Raw genomic sequence first — 17,942 nt, 5'->3', positions numbered from 1 at the left:
TACAGCACAGCAATTGGAACAAGTTATTTGAGGTGGGAGGATAAATGGATGCAATGAGATCTGCATTACTGACTCCTGTGCAATCAAAACAGCTGATTTAAGTACCAGAGCCATTCTACGTGCTGAAAAGCACAAGTCCCTCCCTTCCCAAAATTCTAAGGGTTTTGCTTTGTCCAGTTCTTGAATATCTTCCCAATACCAGACAAAGATTGCAGACTGCATATTGTGGGATACACATGTTCTGTGAACTTTCAAGCCATGTGATATGCCCATGGCTTGTTTTGATTCTGTTGTGAAATATGTCTGCTGTAATCAGAGTTGGTTTACTTCAATTGCCACCTGCTATAATTCTCCAATTCTCTAGATGCTGACCCAATGCTCCTCTCATCAACCACCACATACCCACTAGCAATGATTCACTATCTCTTTTGCCGCCTGCTCTCATTGTTGCCTTTATTGTTCTTTGCAGAAAATCTGCCCTGGAAAAAGCAACAAATAGAATGCGTAAACTAATTCAGGCAGAAATCAAGGCATCACAGAGACTGACCAAGGCCCTCACTGATATTGGGTTAGATGATGTGATACCAGTCAATGGAACTGCCCCAGCTGAAATCGTGAATGGTGCAGAGAATCTGGCTGAAGAAAAAACAGTGATTAATAGTAAAATAGAAACTGACTGTGTACCATCAGTGGATTCTGCGTAACTGTGTTTGCCAGCAGTCGACAAGGAGATGGATTAAACTCCTTTCTAATTACATGAAACTGACATTAATGTCCACTTCTCAACACACACAGACTCATCTGATATCCCAGATGTGACTGGAGGGAGGTAACTGTAAAATTAGGTTTGTATATCAGCAGATGGTGTTTAGGGTTCATCACAAGGTTGGAACTTGGTTGCATAATTGTCTATATTACAATTGGAAACCTTTTAAATTACCAGATGTTAAAACTTATTTAATAATTATTCCATTGAAATCAGACTGTACTTTTGTTGTTTCTCTTTGGATATAGTTTTGTGCAATTGAAGAGCTGATAAATCCTTGCCCACCACCGGTCAATGTATAAATTGGGTAGCTTAGCTGTGAAACATCAGAATGCTGAAAAACAAATATGTAGAACACCCTCTTCTGAATATACCTCACTATGATTTTGATATAGCTATATCTCTCAATGTCACACTTTTTGATGTGTCTGAGACCTGTTATTGTGTTGTTCTCTGATATATCACACCATCATAGCATGATAAAGCAATATGATGGTGTGTGTGTTGGGGGGCAAGATTATCTCACTATTGCCATAATTACCATCACTAAGCAGGTTACATGTCTGAAGAAAGGTCAAATTCAGCTCTTAGCGCTCCATGGGACAGTCTAAACTGGTTGTTTCGTGTTTCTCTTTAGACTCAAATATTTTCTTTTTATAGTGAGGTTGTGAAAGTTTTCTAAGGTCACACACTTTGTAACTAATGATTTTGGTCAATTCTGGCGAATTTAGTAGACCAGTTCTGATGGTTCAAATGTTTTCTTCAGCTTTGATTACTTGCAAGGTCCCTCAGCATCTTCATAATGACCTATAGCAGATAGATAAATCCATGTCTTGCTTCTTTAAATTCAAGTTTAGACTGCCATCTGCTTGCATCTGAACATAAGTCCAGAACTTCCATTAACTTTCCAGGTGCTAGGTTCCTGCTGCATTTTTAGTTCTCTTAACCTTCCCCAATACTGAGTTTTTAAAAAACAATTCTTTATATTTGATGAGCTGTACAATTCTTTGATTCAAATACAAAATCAGAAAATCCATTGTTTACAGTTTATAGGTTGAGGCTTTATTTTTGCTTTCATTGAAGTGTTAGACCATAATTCATGAATGGGGTGAATACTTTTTTGACCGTGACTGAAATATTCCTTCGCTGTAGGATGATTTTAAGTTTTAATGAATATTGTAACACTGTGATTAGATACTTCACTAATAAAATGTGGACACCATTTACTGTTTGCCTTTTTCTTTATTTGCTGCTCATTGGCATAAAGGGCTTGCTGGCAGGTGAAGATTGGGCAGCCCGGAAGTCATTTATCAGCAAGCAGATAAGTCACATGGATGGGGGTTTGGCTGAGCCTCGTGGGAGAGATGAGAAAGAGGGCTTGGGCAGTAGAGGCCGACGAAGTATAAAACTTATCTTCTAGGAGATCCCACTTCTTTCAACAGGTTGCCAGTTGTCCTGCTCAGAACGCCATTAAAATGCCATCGGGGGCGGTTCATGACCCACTGGTTTGCATATAAATGAGGCTCCTGGCCCGAGTCACCGGGAAAAACATCAGAGGTAACCCTGCTATGGACAAACCGAGTCGCTCGATTTTAATTCCTGGTTAGGTATAGGCAGTTAAAACTCTTCCTTGAAAGTATTCTGTACCAAAGCAACTAGAATTTGGACTTCAGATTATTACCATCCCGAAGGAGTGAAATTGATAACTCGAGGTAACCTTCGCACAGATGCTTCCAGCTCAACAGGCTTTGGAACCTGTTTCACTCCTGTTTTTTCCCAGCTATGAAACCGAAAACCATTCCATGCCCTTCTGGATTATTTCCAAGTCCTCACACTCCTGGTATGTGGGTTCAGCAGCACCTTCCCAGAACTCTGTAGGCTTTGCATCAAGTTTTCTTCTAGGAAACTGATGAATGGAGGTGTCATTAAATACATCCATGTATCTACTGCTGGAGGGGAATGCTGCCTCTTCAGTTATTGCCAATATCTGATGAGTAAAGTTAAGGATCAACATATGCAGAACAGGAGTTTCTTGGTTTTATCTTCAAAAACATTGATTTTATATATGTTTTATACAACATATTCTTAAGTCTTGTATTTAGCATGCATTTTCTTTTAAGGGCCAAAACTAGAACCATCAAGGTTTACGATATTGAACTGAAAGAGGTCAGTTGTTGTACTGGCTCTTTCCCAGAGCATTCTAAAACTAATTCTGCTGCCTAGCTCCATCCGAATAGCTGTGGATCATCATCTGCTCCAAATATTCTCCCAATTGTCCCATAATTAGATGCAACACTCTTTACCTCAAACTGCAGGAATAATTCCATAATACTCTGCATAACAAATCTTTTCTTATCCCTTCTCCACACTAGCTGAGTGACAGTTTTAAGATGATCCTATATCTATGTTCCTATTCACTCAGGATAATTTGAAAAACCTCTACCAGCCACCTCTGTTTGATGGAAATTCTTCCAGTATCCCAAGTCTATGCTCTATAGTTTCCTATCCTGGATATAAATCTGGTGAATTTCAGCTGTACTTTCTGTACCCTGACTTGCCATGAATAACATTGCAGGAGGTCTGTTAATGTACAAAACCTACATATTGTTGCAGTCTTTTTACTGAATTTATGTGTGCTAAATTATTTGCTTAAAACTGGATCTGTGTGTCCCAGTACTGGCCATCTATTAATGAGCTGTGCAATTGGAAGCCATGTCATCATGGGGGAAGGAAAAAGTTCTAAGTACAAGTCAACCCTTATTCCTCCTACCTTCAGACAATGTAACCGTTGACCCGCAAAGTTCTGTAGTATTTAGCACAGAGGAATATAGCATATGTCCACATTGGCTCTTTGAAAGAGAAATCCAGTTAATCCCACTCCCCCACTCTTTCCCCATTTCCCTGTAATTTTTCTCCTTCAAGGAATTATCCAATTCACTTTTGAAGGTTACTGTTAAATGTCATCACCCTATCAGGCATTGCATTTCAAATCCTAACCATTCTTTTGCATAAATAAGTTTTTCCTCTGCTTTTGTTCTTTTGCCAATCACCTTAAATCTGTGCCCTCTGGTTCAGTTCTTTAGCCACAGTGGAAACATTCTCTTCATTTTACTCTAAACCCTTCATGATTTAAACATCTCTGACATCTTCTCTTAGTCTTCACAACTCTATTTTACATAAGATGTGTAGTAGTCTTTGGGTGTTATTTTATCTGGTGCAGTTGCAACAACATAGATGCATCTTACACTCATTGTGAAGACATCGGAACAGACGTGGATAGCTCATGACTTAAATTTGTCACAGCAGTTTCCTCATACCAGCACAGCTCAAATTTCCTCTCTGCCTCACTGGCAATCCAGGATCAGAAGTTTGCTTTGATATAAAGGGAACATTTTAGGATTCAGGAAAAGTGGTTTATAATGTCTGTGGCAGCCTTCTAACTTGTAAGATAGTTTGTACCGTGGTGGTCAATTGTGTTAAGCATTGCCTGGTGTGGCTCCAGAAGGCAGTCTTTGCTGCATTTGGTGCAGAGGAAGACAGTGGACTAAAAAGGTGCACAATTCACTGGCCACTGATTTCCCTGGACCACCTCCCTTCGCCAGCTAAGTTTTTCATTTCTGCTCACCTCTTCCAAACAGTCAGCCTCCAGTGATCATGGCCATCAGTGACTATCTCCAAATTGTCAGTGTCAATGTCATATCTCGTTTGCAGGTGCCCTTGTAGCGGAGGTATGGCCGCCTCAGACATCATGACCTGTGGCAAGTTCACCTTGTAGAAGATCTTTGGGGTATACGGCCATTATCCATCCAAGAAAGGTGGCCAAGCCAGCACAGACATTGTTGGCTTAGCAATGAGTGTATGCTGATGTAATTAGCACACTCCACTGACAGAGAAACATTACACCTTTGTCTGGCAAGGGAAGAGTTCAGAGAAAATGTGTGAGCAAGGTGTGGGCCTTGCTGGAAGGAACTCGCTACTCTTGATGAAAGAATGCCCCCACAAAGGATTCAGAACGTGATCTCTCCATCTGCAGCTGAACTCAAGAGGGTCAGTTAACCCATGAGTATCTATGCTCCAATGCTGTGCTCCACTACAGAGGCGAAAGACCAGTTCTATGAAGAGCTTGACACAGATATCAGCAGAATGCCTAAGTCAGAACATCTTTACCTATTGGGGAATTTCAATGCAAGAGTGGACACAGATCATGAGGCATAGCCCTCCGACTTCGGATATCATGGCCTAGGAAAGATAAATGAGAACAGGCCAAGACTAATTGAGCTTTGCTGCTACCACAAGCTTTGTGCAACTAACACCTTACTTCAGAACAAACCATGCCACAAGGTGTCCTGGAGACAACTGAGATCAGGGCATTGGCACCAGCTGGATCTGATCACCACTTGACTTTTTGAACAGCAATTTCAACACACATAGCTACCAGAGTGCTGACTATGATACAGATCACTCCCTGGTGCACACCGCAATTAAAATTCATCCCTTGAGGTTTTTCGTAATGTCTAGTCACAGCAATATTCTTATTCAGTTGTAATTTTGTATCATTTTAGTTATCTTCATTCTAGTTACAGTAGATGCAATAATGTAGTTATATTTCCCAGAGGAAAATAGAATGAAAGGTCAGTCCCATTATGGTTAGCTCGTACTGGGACATTGGGTCCAGTTTGAAGCAAATAATTTAGCATCTATCAATTTAAGCGACAGGGAGCAACAATATGCAGGTTTTGTACATTAATAGACCTCCTGTGCCATTATTCATGGCAAATCAGATGTGTAATATGGGTTGTAGCACAGAAAGCATAGCTGAGATTCACCAGAATATACCAAGTTTGGCAAACTATAATTATTAAAGATAGACTTGTTATACTAGAAGAATTTCCACTGGAACAGAGGTGGCTAGTCAAGGTTTTTCAAATTATCACGGGTAAATAGGAAAATGTAATCTATTCTGATTGCATTCAACTGAAAATAGCCACTCAGTTAGTGAGAGGGAGTTTTAAGAAAAAAATTTGTTACGCAGAGTATTATTAATTAATCGTCTTGCATGGCACTACCACCGTACTAAGTGGGATAGATTTCGAACAGATCTAGCAGCTCAACACTGGGCAACCATTAGGTGCTGTGGGCCATCAGCAGCAGCAGAATTGTATTCAAACACAATCTGTAACCTTATGGCCCAGCATATTCCCCACTCTACCATTACAACCAAGCCAGGGGATCAACCCTAGTTCAATGAAGAGTGCAGGAGGGCATGCCAGGAGCAGCACCAGGCATACCTGAAAATGAGGTGTCAACCTGGTGAAGCTACAGCACAGGACTATTTGCATGCCAAACAGCATAAGAGGCAAGTGATAGAGCTAAGCAATTCCACAACCAATGGATCAGATCTAAGCTCTGCTGTCCTGCCACATACAGTCGTGAATGCTGGTGGACCATTAAACAACTCACTGGAGGAGGAGGCTTCACAAATATCCCCATCATCAGTGATGGGGAACCCAGCACATCAGTGCAAAAGATAAGCCTGAAGCTTTTGCAACAATCTTCAGCCAGAAGTGACGAGTGGATGATCCACCTCGGTCTCTTTCGGAGGTCCCCAGCATCACAGATGCCAGTCTTCAGACAATTCTATTCACTCCATGTGATATCAAGAAATGGCTGAAGGCACTGAATACTGGAAAGGCTATGAGCCCTGACAATATTCTGGCTATAGTGCTGAAAACCTGTGCTCCAGAACTTGTCGTGCCCCTAACCAAGCTGTTCCAGTACAGCTACAACACTGGCACCTATCCAGCAAAGTGGAAAATTGCCCAGTATGTCCTGCACACGAAAAGGAGGGCAAGTTCAACCCAGCCAATTACCACCCCTTAGTCCGCTCTCAATCATCAGTATAATGATGGAAGGGGTCATCAACAGGGCTATCAAGCAGCAATAGTTTGGGTTCTGCCAGGACCACTCAGCTCCTGACCTCATTACAACCTTGGTTCAAACATGGACAAAAGAGCTGAACTCCCGAGGTGAGGTCAGAGTGAGTGCCCTTGATATCAAAGCAGCATTTGACTGAGTGTGGCATGAAAGCCACCCTAGCAAAACAGGAGTCAATGGGAATTGGGAGAAAACTCTCCGCTGGTTGTGCTAGGTATGACTAGAAAGAAAGTTGGTTGTGGTTGTTGGAGGTCAGTCATCTCAGTTCCAGGACATTACCCTGAGGAACTCCTGCAATGGTGTCCTAGGCCCAACCATCTTCAACTGCTGCATCAAAGACCTTCCTTCCATCATAAGGTCAGAAGTGGGGATGTTCACTGATGATTGCACAACATTCAGCACCGTTCGCAACTCCTCAGATACTGAAGCAGTCCATGTCCAAGTGCTGGACAAAGTCCTGGACAATATCCAGGCTTGGGCTGACAAGTTGCAAGTAACTTTCATGCCACACAAATACCAGGTAATGGCCATTTCCAACAAGAGAGAATCTAACCATTGCCCCTAGACATTCAATGGCATTATCATTGCTCAATCCCCCACTATCAACATCTGGGGGGGGGGGTGCGGGGGGGTTTACTATTGACCAGATACTGAACTGGACTAGCCATATAAATACTGTGGCTACAATAGTAGGTTAGAGGCTAGGAATCCGGCAGTGAGTAACTCACCTCCTGACTCCCCAAAGCCTGTCCACCATCTACAAGGCACAAGTCAGGAGTGTGATGGAATACTCTCCACTTGCTTGGATGAGAGCAGCTCCAACAACGCTCAGGAAGCTTGACACCATCCAGGACAAAGCAGCCCGCTTGACTGGCACCACATCCACAAACATTCACTACCTCTACCACTGAAGCAGAGTGGCAGCAGTGTGTACCATCTACAAGATGCATTGAAGGAACTCACCAAGCCTCCTTAGACAGCACCTTCCAAACCCATGACCGCTGCCATCTAGAAGGACAAGGGCAGCAGACATATGGGAAAACCAGCACCTGGAAGTTCCCCTCCAAGCCACTCACCATCCTGACTTGGAAATATATCGCCGTTCCTTCAGTTGCTGGGTCAAAATCCTGGAACTCTCTCCTGAACAGCACTGTGGATGTACTTGCACCACATGGACTACATCAGTTCAAGAAGGCAACTCACCACGACCTTCTCAAGGGCAATTAGGGATGGGCAATTAATGCTGGCCTAGCCATCGACGTCCACACCCCATGAATGAATAAAAAAATTCTGGGTTGTGTGTTCTGGCAATTCTTAGGTTTGAACCTCACAGGACTCAAGGCAAAATATTCCCACCATGACCCAGCTCTGCAGAAAATCAGTTCAGGGGGTACCTACTGGTGCTACAATTGGCTTCAAAGTCCCTGGAATTGGTGACTGGGGTGGAAACATAAGAGAAAAATTAGTCTGTGTTCCTACTCCTGATTGATTAATTGTGCCAAAAGGAAGGGACAATAAGTGAAAACAGGATTGGATTTGGCTGTGATGGGCCCCTCAGTGTTGAATATTCACAACTCTCAATTCAAGTTGACTATTAAAAGTGATCATTTTATCAAGGTGCTGAAGGACTATTTCGGCTGTCACCCTTGGAACCTAACCTCTCTGTGTATGAGTCAAGGGGTTTGAGAGTAGATACAAAGAGAGAAAACTGACCATTAATGATCCGAGTGATGGATTTTTGGTACATGCTCTCATTGTAGGATTAGGAATGTAAAAACTGTGTGTATGACTGAGAAAGGGTGCCCTCCATAATAGAGCAGCTACGTGAAAACTAAGAATGAGGGTAATTTTTGATGTGTGGATTCCTGAGGGGCACATGGGCATTGGAACCAGGAGTGGTTGTTACTAGTCCTGTTTCAATTGCAATAATCTTTGAATCGCTGATTGAAATCACTGAAGGATACGTGATTAATGTACTTGTAGACCCTCTGCAGTACTCGGGCTGGTAATCTGCAATATAGAAAAAAAACTCATTAAGCCTAGCAATTTTGATAATCTCAAATTCACCTTCTTATCACTTCCTTCACTATCTTCAGAAATATATCGAGGTGATTCGTGAATCTATTTATAATATCCATTCCAACGGCTGTCCCTGATAACTTATTCCACAGCTCTATTACTCTTTGGTTGAAAAGTTTTTACCAACTTCCCTTGTTACTCCAAGTTCTTTGCTTGCATTTCAATCCTTCACCATAGCGAACAGCTTGCCTGAATGAACTTCATCAATTCCTCTTAATAACTCAAATTAGATCACCGTGAAGTCCCCATTTTTTACAAAGAAAACTATTCCTTATAACTTAAAATCCCAATTCTAGAATCTAGATTCTAGAAGTGGAAAAATAATAGGGTAGTAATAGTGGGGGATTTCAACTTCCCCAACATTAACTGGGTTAGTCATAGTGTGATAGGTTTAGAGGAAGCGGAATTCTTAAAATGCATCCAGGAGAGCTTTTTAAGCCAGTATGTAGAAGGTCCCACAAGAGAGGGGGTGGTCCTGGACTTAATTTTAGGGAATGAAGCTGGGCAAGTGGTAGAGGTATCAGTGGGGGAGCATTTTGCAGATAGTGATCATAACTCCGTTAGATTCAAGGTTGTTATGGAAAAGGACAAGGATGGGCCAGAAATCAGAGTTCTAAACTGGGGGAAGGCCAATTTTAATAAGATCAGATAAGATTTGGCCAGAGTGGACTAGGAGCAGTGGCTTTTAGGTAAATCTGCGACAGTGGGACTCATTCAAGAAGGAAATAGGGAGAGTACAGGGCCAACATATTCCAGTAAAGTCAAAGGGTGGGACCAACAAATCCAAGGAACCCTGGATGTCAAGGGATATACAGAATTGGATAAAGAGAAAAAGGGAGCCTTATGGCAGATACCGAGGGCTCAAAACAGCAGAAGCCCTAGAGGAGTATAGAATGTGTAGGGGGGAAACTTAAGAAGGAAATTAGGAGAGCAAAAAGGGGGCATGAAAAAACATTGGCATGTAAAATAAAGGAAAATCCAAAGTTATTTTACAAGTACATTAAGAGTAAGAGAATAACTAGGGAAAGAGTATGGCGCATTAAGGACCATAGTGGTAATTTGTGTGTGGAGCCGGAAGATGTAGGTAAAGTTCTAAATGAACACTTTGTGTCGGTGTTCACAAGTGAGAGGGACGACGTGGGTATGGAAATCAGGCAGAAGGACTGTGATATAATTAAAGAAATTAGCATAGAAAGGGAGGAGGTTCTAAATGGTCTGGCAGGCTTAAAAGTAGATAAATCTCCAGGCCCGGATGAAATGTATCCTAGGCTGTTGAGTGAGGCAAGGGAGGAGGCGGGGGCGCTGGCAATAATTTTCAATACCTCTCTGGCCACAGGAGAGGTGCCAGAGGACTGGAGGACAGCCAATATGGTACCATTATTCAAGAAGGGAGGAAGGGATAAACCAGGGAACTACAGGCCAGTCAGTCTAACCTCAGTGGTGGGGAAACTATTGGAAGCAATTCTGAGGGACAGAATTAATCAACATTTGAAGAGGCAGGGATTAATCAAGGACAGTCAGCATGGTTTTGTTAAGGGGAGGCCATGTCTGACCAATTTGATTGAATTTTTCGAAGAGGTGACTAGGTGTGTAGATGAGGGCAATGCATTTGACGAAGCCTACTTGGACTTCAGCAAGGGTTTTGATAAGGTCCCGCATGGGAGACTGATAATGAAGGTAAGAGCCCATGGGATCCAAGCCAATTTGGCAAATTGGATCCAGAATTGACTGAGTGGCGGAAGCAGAGGGTGATGGTTGAGGGGTGTTTTTGTGACTGGATGCCTGTGTTCAGTGGGGTTCCACAGGGATCGGTGTTGGATCCCTTGCTGTTTGTGGTATATATAAATGATTTAGACTTGAATGTAGGAGGGTTGCTCAGTAAGTTCGCGGATGACACGAAAATTGGTGGGGTGGTAAATAGTGAGGAGGGTTGCCTTAGATTACAGGAAGATATAGACGGGCTGATCAGTGGCAAATAGAATTTAATCTGGATAAGTGTGAGGTGATGCACTGGTGCAGGACAAACAAGGCACGGGAATACACGATAAATGGTAGGACCCTGGGAAGTACCGAGGATCAGAGGGACTTTGGTATACATGTCCACCAGTCCCTTAAGGTAGCGGGACAGGCAGATAAGGTGGTTAAGACGGCATGTGGGATACTTGCCTTTATTAGCTGAGGCATAGAATATAAGAGCAGGGAGGTTATGCTGGAACTGTATAAAACGCTGGTTAGGCCACGGCTAGAGTATTGCGTGCAGTTCTAGAATCCGCATTATAGGAAGGATGTGATTGCACTGGAGAGAGTGCAGAGGAGCTTTACCAGGATGTTGCCTGGGCTGGAGAGTTTTAGTTATGAGGAGAAATTGGATAGACTGGGGTTATTTTCCCTGGAGCAGAGGAGATTGAGGGGGGACATGATTGAGGTGTATAAAATTATGAGGGGCATAGATAGGGTAGACAGGAAGGAACTTATCCCCTTGGTGGAGGGATCAATATCCAGGGGGCATAGATTTAAGGTAAGGGGCAAGAGGTTTAGAGGGGATGTGAAGAAGAATGTTTTCACCCAGAGGGTGGTGGGCATCTGGAACTCACTGCCTGAAAGGGTGGTAGAGGCAGAAACCCTCATAACATTTAAGAAGTACTTGGATGTGCACTTGCGATGCCATGGCATACAAGGCTATGGGCCTAGTGCTGGAAAATGGGATTAGAATAGTTAGGTACTTGTTTGACTGGAGCAGACTTGATGGGCCAAAGGCCTTTTTCTGTGCTGTAGACCTCTATGACTCTAATCATCTCCTCCCACAGTACTTTTGTTCCATAAACCTCCCTCGGAGCACAATTTGTCCCCATTTATCTATTGTTTACATACAAACATGGAGCAGGAGTAGGCCACTCGGCCCCTCAAGCCTGCTCAGCCATTCAATAAGATCATGGCTGATCTGATTGTAACCTCCCATCTACCCCTGATAACCTTACACCCCCTTAATTAAGACCCTATCTAGCTGTGCCTTAAAAATATTCAACACTCTGCTTCCACTGCCCTTTGAGGAAAAGAGTTCTGAAGACTCACGACCCTCTGAGAGAAAAACATTTATCCTCATCTCTTTCTTAAATGAGAAGCCCTTTATTTTTAAACCATGACCTCTAGCTCTAGATTCTCCCACAAGAGGAAACATCTTCTCCGCGTCCAATCTGTCAAGACCCCTCAGGATCTTAAAACTTTTGATCAAGTCACCAGTGGATACAAGCCTAACCTGTACAACCTTTCCTCATAAGACTACCCATCCATAAGAACATAAGAACATAGGAACAGGAGTAGACAATTCAACCCCTCGAGCCTGCCCCGCCATTCATTACGATCATGGCTGATCTCATTTCGGCCTCAACTCTAATTTACCACCCTCTCCCCATAACCTTTCAACCCATTACTAATAAAAAATCTGTCTATCTCCTCCTTAAATTTATTCAGCATCCCGGCATCCACTGCACTCTGAGGTAATGAATTCCACAGATTCACAACCCTTTGAGAAAAGTAATTCCTCCTCATCTCTGATTTAAATCTACCACCCCTCAGCCTAAAACTATGGCCTCTTGTTCTAGAATGTCCCACAAGGGGAAACATCCATTCCACGTCTACTTTGTCTATGCCCTTCAGCATCTTATATACCTCAACTAGATCGCCTCTCATCCGTATAAACTCAAGCAAGTATAGGCCTAAACTGCTCAATCTCTCCTCAAGACAAGCCCCGCATCTCTGGAATCAATCTAGTGAACCTCCTCTGAACCGCCTCCAGTGCAACTACATCCTTCCTCAAGTAAGGGGACCAAAACTGTGCACAATACTCCAGGTGCGGTCTCACCAAAGCCTTGTACAGTTGCAACAACACTTTCCTATTTTTATACTTATTCCTTTAGCAATAAATGCCAAAATTCCATTTGTCTTCCTTATTACCTGCTGTAGCTGCATACTAGCTTTCGGTGATTCATGCACGAGGACACCCAGATCTCTCTGCACTGAAGCATTCTGAAGTTTCTCTCCATTTAAATAATAAGTCGCCTTTTTATTCTTCCGATCAAAATGGATAACCTCACGCTTACCATTCCTGGTATTAGTCTAGTAAACCTTCTCTGAACTGCTAATGTAGTTACATCTTTCCTTAAATAAGGAGACCAATACTGTACATAGTACTCCAGATGTGGTCTCACCAATGCCCTGTACAACTGAAGCATAACCTACTTTTGAATTCAATTCCCCTCACAATAAACGATAACATTCTATTAGCTTTCCTAATCTCTTGCTGTATCTGCATACTAGCCCTTTGTGATTTGTGCACTAGGTCATCCAGATCCCCCTGAATCTCAAAGCTCGCCATCTCTCATTATTTAGACAATATTCTGCTTTTTCATTCTTCCTGCCAAAATGGACAATTTCACACTTGCCCACATTATATTCCTTTTGCCAGATATTTGCCCACTCACTTAACCTATCTATGTCGCTTTGTAGCCTCCTTACATCCTCTTCACAACTTATTTTCCTACCTATCTTTGTGTCGTCAGCAAATACAGCAACCATACCATATGTCCCTTCATTGAAGTCATTTATCTAAATTGTAAAAAGTTGAGGCCCCAGCACTGATCCCTGTGGCACACCACTTGTTACATCCTTCCAATCAGAAAAAGACTCATTTTAAGGCTACCCTCTGTTTCTGTTAGCTAGCCAATCTTCTATCCATGCCAATATGTTACCCCCTACACCATGAACTTTTATTTTCCGCAATAACCTTTGATGCGGCACCTTATCAAATGCCTTCTGGAAATCTAAGTACAGGTACATACACCGGTTCCCCTTTATCCACAGCACATGTGACTTCTTCAAGGAACTCCGATAAATTGGTTAAAATGATTTCCCTTTTGCAAAACAATGTTGACTCTGCCTGATTGCCTTAAACTTTTCTAAGTGCCCTGCTGTAACATCTTTAATAATAGCTTCTAACATATTCCCTATGACAGATGTTAAGCTAACTGGCCTGTAGTTTCCTGCTTTCTGTCTCCCTCCCTTTTTGAACCTTCCCCGAATCTAGGGAATTTTGGAAAATTAAAACCAATGTATCAAGTATTTCACTAGCCACTTCTTTTAAGACCCTAGGATGAAGTCTATCAGGATTCGGGGATTTGTCAGCCCGCAGCTCCAACAATTTGCTCAATATCACTTCTCTGGTGATTGTAATTTTCCTGAGTTCCTCCCTCCCTTCCTTTTCCTGATTTACAGCTATTTCTGGGATGTTACTTGTATCCTCTATAGTGAAGACTGATGCAAAATACCTGTTCAACTCATCTGTTATCTCCTTACTTTCCATTATTAATTCCACAGACTCACTTTCTATAGGACCAATGCTCACTTTGTTAACTTTTCTTATTTAAATATGAATAGAAACTCTTACTATCCGTCTTTATATTTCTAGCGAGCTTTCTCTTGTACTCTAATTTTTCCCTCCTTATTAATCTTTTAGCCATTCTTTGCTGTTTTTTATATTCTGTCCAATCTTCTGACCTGCCACCCATCTTTGCGCAATTATATGCTTTTTCTTTGAGTTTTATACTGTCTTTAATATTTTTAGTTAAATATGGATGGCGGGTCCTCCCTTAGAAAGTTTTCTTTCTCATTGGAATGTATCTATTCTGTGTATTCTGAAATATCCCTTTAAAAGTCTGCCACTGCACCTCTGTGGATCTCTCACTTAACCTCGTTTGCTAGTTCACTTTAGCTAGCTCTGCTTTCATGCCCTTATAATTGCCCTTATTGAATTTTAAAATACTAGTCTTGGACCCACTCTTCTCTCCCTCAAACTGAATGTAAATATCAATCATATTTTTCCCCCACCTCCACTGTTATCCCACCTCCCCTCTGAATTTTTTCAGTTGCGAAGGAATGAACAGGTGCAGAATTTTCTTACCTCTCCTCCATCCCTTTAAAACTGTTTCCAATGAGAATGGTTTGTGCGAGTTTTTGTGGTGACCAGTTTTTCCACAGGAGGTTATTGTAAAGGGCTTTGCCACAATGAATCATGTAGAAGAGTGTTGGCTTGTTGATGGGCCGCTTCCCTTCCTGAAAGATTTTTAAAAGAAAATTTCCAATAACATCACGGGATGCAAAAAAAACCATTTTGAATCACATTGACAAGTGGTTTGCTACTAAAATTATCATGTGGCCCCATAAGGAAAACTAGTTGTGATTAGGACTGAATAAAAGGTATCTCTAGAAAGCCAAAACCAGACAGAAATGCTCCATTTTTGTCAGATAGGGTTTACCTGGAACATAATACTTAAAACAAAACAAGAATGTGACAGTGCCTTTCACCTCATTTTCCTTGAGTACCACCATCCCACAATCCTTCAAGAATCTCTTCTCCCATTCTGTAAATAGAGGATCAAAGAGAAGACAGCCATCTTGAGAGATCTGTTGGGACACAGTTATGTAAAATATAAAAATTTTCATAAACCGAAATCACAACTTACTAAGGCAGGAAACTTCTTTCAGCACTGTGATTATTGTGAAATTAAAATGTTTATTGTTTTCTGTCTGTTCAGTTTGAATTGTACATAGTTGCTGCAGAGTGCTAAAAGGCAAGTGCCTGCCTCTTTCTACCCCTCCACACCTCCCGCAGAGTGTAGTGAATTAATGATCTGATCCTTTGCTACCACAGAGACGGTTCAAGTGAAGACCAGCTGCTTTCTGTGAAATGGAAGTGAAGATCAGAGGGAGTCTCTCTAGGCGAATGAAGACTTGTGCATAAAAACAAAATAATGATTTTATTTGTGATTCCCATGAAGTACTTCTTGGTCAGACATGATGTGAGTTGGATCCAAAGTAAAGCTCCGCCAACTAAACTGTCCCAATAAAGTGTCTTAATGATACTTCCTCGTAGCTTGCTTTGAAACTCTGATTTCAGAGACAGTATTTTCTATGCATATTAGTGACCACAGTTGTAGAACTTTTGACTTTTAAAAAATATTTCGTATTGACTGTTCAGGATGGACAATCTTCAGTTTTCTACTGTCAATTTATAACACTGCAGTAGAACATTAACATTTTAAATGTGGCTACGTCTCATTGATTGGGTACCGCATAAGCCTTCTAACAGCACTAGGCAATAGATGAATGAGAGATGAAAAGTGCAATTAACAGTGGGACAAGCACATTCACCACTGGAGTCAAAGATGGAAAAGCAGCATGTTTTGTCCTAATGATAGAGATGAGTTCATGCACTTTTGACAAATTAATTTTAACCCTGCTCCTACAACAGACAATAATGAGGCTTCTAAGCATTCAGAGATAATGCAACCCAAAATTACTCATTGGTCTCTTTTTCTCCCATGCATTTACCATATTGGCACCTGATTATGCTTACCTGCAGTGTTTCTTGCAGCAGGAACAGCAGGGCCAGCTGATAGCGAGACGTTACAGAACTAGCAAAGTTTCCGATTCCATAACACACCAAGTCAAGTGTATTTTGACAATGGTCTATGTTGTCCTTTTTGTATTCAAGGGACTCTGGACCTTCCCCGCCCAGGAAGGGACTCAATGGAGGTGCCAGAGGAGCTGTACAATATGTATTCGCAACTCTTTGAATTGTTTCTGAAACAAATTGTCACAATGACCATCTGGGAAAAGCAGAATGAAAGACCCAAGAATTGCAAATACTTAATTTTCCAACTCACCAAGGCAATCAGTCCAGAATTCTGAACTCCGCAGTTCCTCTCTGTAACAAAGTTCAATGATCAGTTTCCAGGCATAGGAAGCTTTGGCTATTTTGTAGGCGTTAAATCTACAGGGACAAAGCTAGTGAAGACTAGTTCCGACCTCAACCTTTGTGTCTACCGTACTGATGGGAAAATCAAAATGTATTAACTTATTTTGAAATGAATGGGAAATTAAGGAAACTAATTGGAACTTAAGGTCCATTTAGTCTTTTCCACAAATTAGTAACTTGGATGCCTAATGCTGGTAGTGTGCCTCAGTTGAAGTATTCAAAAATGGAACAGCAATATTCAATTCATTACAGAATGGAGAGATGTAAGCTGGACAGGAGGGAGGGTACAAACTGGTCATATCACATGGGTGAATTTAAGCAGCCAGATGGACTGCATACCTGAACAATTTCCTCTTGTCTCTGACCCTATAATCTCATCAGATCCCAACGTAAATGAAAATCTTTCTTCCTCTCTCCACCACCAAAGAAGTTATTGTTACAGAATAAGAAAAATGGATTGACTGATGCACAGATCATAATGACATATAAAATGAACTTAAGACCTGTCCAGTTCCACATGTAGTGCCTTACTGAACAGCGCGCTGGCTGTATGCATAACCCAGGTTGACTTACTCCCATTTTCAGAGACTTCTGAAAGTTGAAATTTTATTAATGTTGCACTTTGCTGTTCTACCACTGATCATTGTTGCACAGTATTTGTTGATGTATGTGTGTGTCCACAATCCTCAGATATTGCTGACTTTCTGTGTTATCTTTGTTGTGGTGCTAATAGGAGTTGAGGTACTTCCCTCCAATGAGAGGGATAAAATCCAGATCCGCATTATCCTCCAGGCACCACGAAGCAGCACCGGGTGGCAAGTTCTGACAACAAAATTCGTGTGAACTTACACTGCTTCTTTTATTTTCTGTTGGATTCTCTCCCCTTCAGCCACACTCAGAACCTCTGCCTCACGATGGGGAATGTTTCTGACATTTTCTCTCCTTTTCTTTATTCCCTTTTTCTTGCTGATTGTTTTCCATTCCCCTTCTGCTGGGCAGGCAGACATTTCCCCCTTTCTCTCTCTCTCTCTCTGTAACCACTTAATTGACGTTTAAGAAAGGCCAGACCCCAAACTGCATCCTTTCTGTGTGTGATGTTGGTGCTGAGATCAGTGCCACAATGGGCCAGGATTCAGAGCAGGAGTTCTGACTTCATGAGTCACAGTTTGGATGTTGTGAAAGACAAAACATATCAACTGGAAATATGGAGCAACCTCTGTGAGGAGAAAACTTTAAATCAGCGACCAAATGAACCACCTTTCATTCGGCTCAGGCCTGGCGGTTCCCAGTTGTTCAAGGTCTGATTGTCTCTGTAAATGTGACCTCTGCAGAGGCCCCGCCCCCGCCGGG

At 42.0% G+C, this 17,942-nt stretch overlaps 2 protein-coding genes across 4 annotated transcripts in view; one reads left to right on the top strand and one right to left on the bottom strand.

The window, feature by feature from the left end:
- LOC144687782 (clustered mitochondria protein homolog) overlaps positions 1–1,988 on the top strand; it is a 97,760-nt gene extending 95,772 nt beyond the window's left edge. For all 3 annotated transcript variants that reach the window (XM_078554283.1, XM_078554284.1, XM_078554285.1), the window contains exon 26: positions 470–1,988. In XM_078554283.1, coding sequence (XP_078410409.1) covers positions 470–704 — 235 coding nt within the window. In that variant the 3' untranslated portion in view covers positions 705–1,988. The remainder of the gene's footprint in view (positions 1–469) is intronic.
- Positions 1,989–17,923, bottom strand: srrd (SRR1 domain containing). The gene is made up of 7 exons (XM_078554286.1): positions 17,442–17,923; positions 16,501–16,541; positions 16,191–16,417; positions 15,140–15,238; positions 14,736–14,887; positions 8,665–8,710; positions 1,989–2,753 (listed from the first exon to the last, which is right to left on the bottom strand). The coding sequence occupies exons 1-7, from the start codon at positions 17,597–17,599 to the stop codon at positions 2,547–2,549; spliced, it is 930 nt and encodes a 309-aa protein (XP_078410412.1). The 5' UTR covers positions 17,600–17,923; the 3' UTR covers positions 1,989–2,546.
- Between the last annotated feature and the right edge of the window lie 19 nt (positions 17,924–17,942).

This window comes from Cetorhinus maximus, chromosome 12 (assembly GCF_964194155.1).
Source record: "Cetorhinus maximus chromosome 12, sCetMax3.hap1.1, whole genome shotgun sequence".
In the NCBI taxonomy this organism is placed as follows: domain Eukaryota; kingdom Metazoa; phylum Chordata; class Chondrichthyes; order Lamniformes; family Cetorhinidae; genus Cetorhinus; species Cetorhinus maximus.
Note: the sequence above shows the minus strand (reverse complement) of the source record. Positions and strands in the feature narration are given on the sequence as shown.